Genomic DNA, 853 nt, shown 5'->3' on the forward strand with positions numbered 1-853 from the left:
GGGGGCGGTGGGGGCCATGTGGGCAACTGGTGGGGGCGCTGGCCAGGCCCTGAAAGCCGCTGGGAGAGTCTCCCTGCGTCCTGCCCAGGCAGGGGGAGCAGTGGGCGGGGCTGAGGGAGGGGACAGAGCTGAGGAAGGGGTCCTGGCTGGCCTGGGGGCAGAGCTGAACCCCAGAGATGTGTCCCACCTTCCTTTCCCGCTTCCTAGACTAACATAGCCCTGAGAACCTGGGAACGAGGCCTGGGGAGGGGTAGGCCCCCGGCACGGGCGAGCCTGGGTGGGCGCTCAGGGTCCCCGGCAGCGCTCTGTCCGACCCCGCCCCCGCCTGCACAGTTCCAGGCCGAGTCCTGCCCCGGGGTGGGCATGTCCCGCTCAGGGACCTCCCAGGAGGAGCTGCGGATTGTGGAAGGCCAGGGCCAGGCCGCAGACTCCGGGCCCTCAGCCGACGAGGTCAACAACAACACCTGTTCAGGTGGGCCCCCGCGGCCCGCCTCTTGGCCCGCACGCGTGCTGCAGGCCAGTTCCCAAGCCCGGGCTCAGCACCTCGGGTCCCTCCACGCCCCTCTGCCCTTGGCTCCCAGCAGCGGTGACCCCGGAAGGCCTCCTCGACAGCCCTGAGAAAGCCGCCCTGGATGGGCCCCTGGACGCCGCCCTGGACCACCTCGGCCTGGGCAGCAGCTTCACCTTCCGCGTGACCGTCCTGCAGGCGTCCAGCATATCCGCTGAGTATGCCGACATCTTCTGCCAGTTCAAGTGAGCCTTTCGCCCAGGCTGTGCGGGCGGGCCTTGGCAAGGTGCGGGGGGGCGGGGGCACATGGTGCCCCCCGGAGGCTGAGGTGCCCGTGCCCAGGCC

The 853-nt window shown here is 70.9% G+C and overlaps 1 protein-coding gene across 1 annotated transcript in view; it reads left to right on the top strand.

Moving 5' to 3' along the window:
- The window catches only part of LOC104984295 (kinesin-like protein KIF1A), a gene marked incomplete at its 5' end in the record, with an annotated part of 37,208 nt that overhangs the window by 11,073 nt on the left and 25,282 nt on the right, over positions 1-853 (top strand). Inside the window, 2 exon segments of the mRNA XM_010833966.1 lie at positions 334-472; positions 585-753. Coding sequence (XP_010832268.1) covers positions 334-472; positions 585-753 — 308 coding nt within the window.

The sequence above is a fragment of the Bison bison genome, unplaced genomic scaffold (genome assembly GCF_000754665.1).
Source record: "Bison bison bison isolate TAMUID 2011002044 unplaced genomic scaffold, Bison_UMD1.0 scf7180017845367, whole genome shotgun sequence".
Lineage (NCBI taxonomy): Eukaryota > Metazoa > Chordata > Mammalia > Artiodactyla > Bovidae > Bison > Bison bison.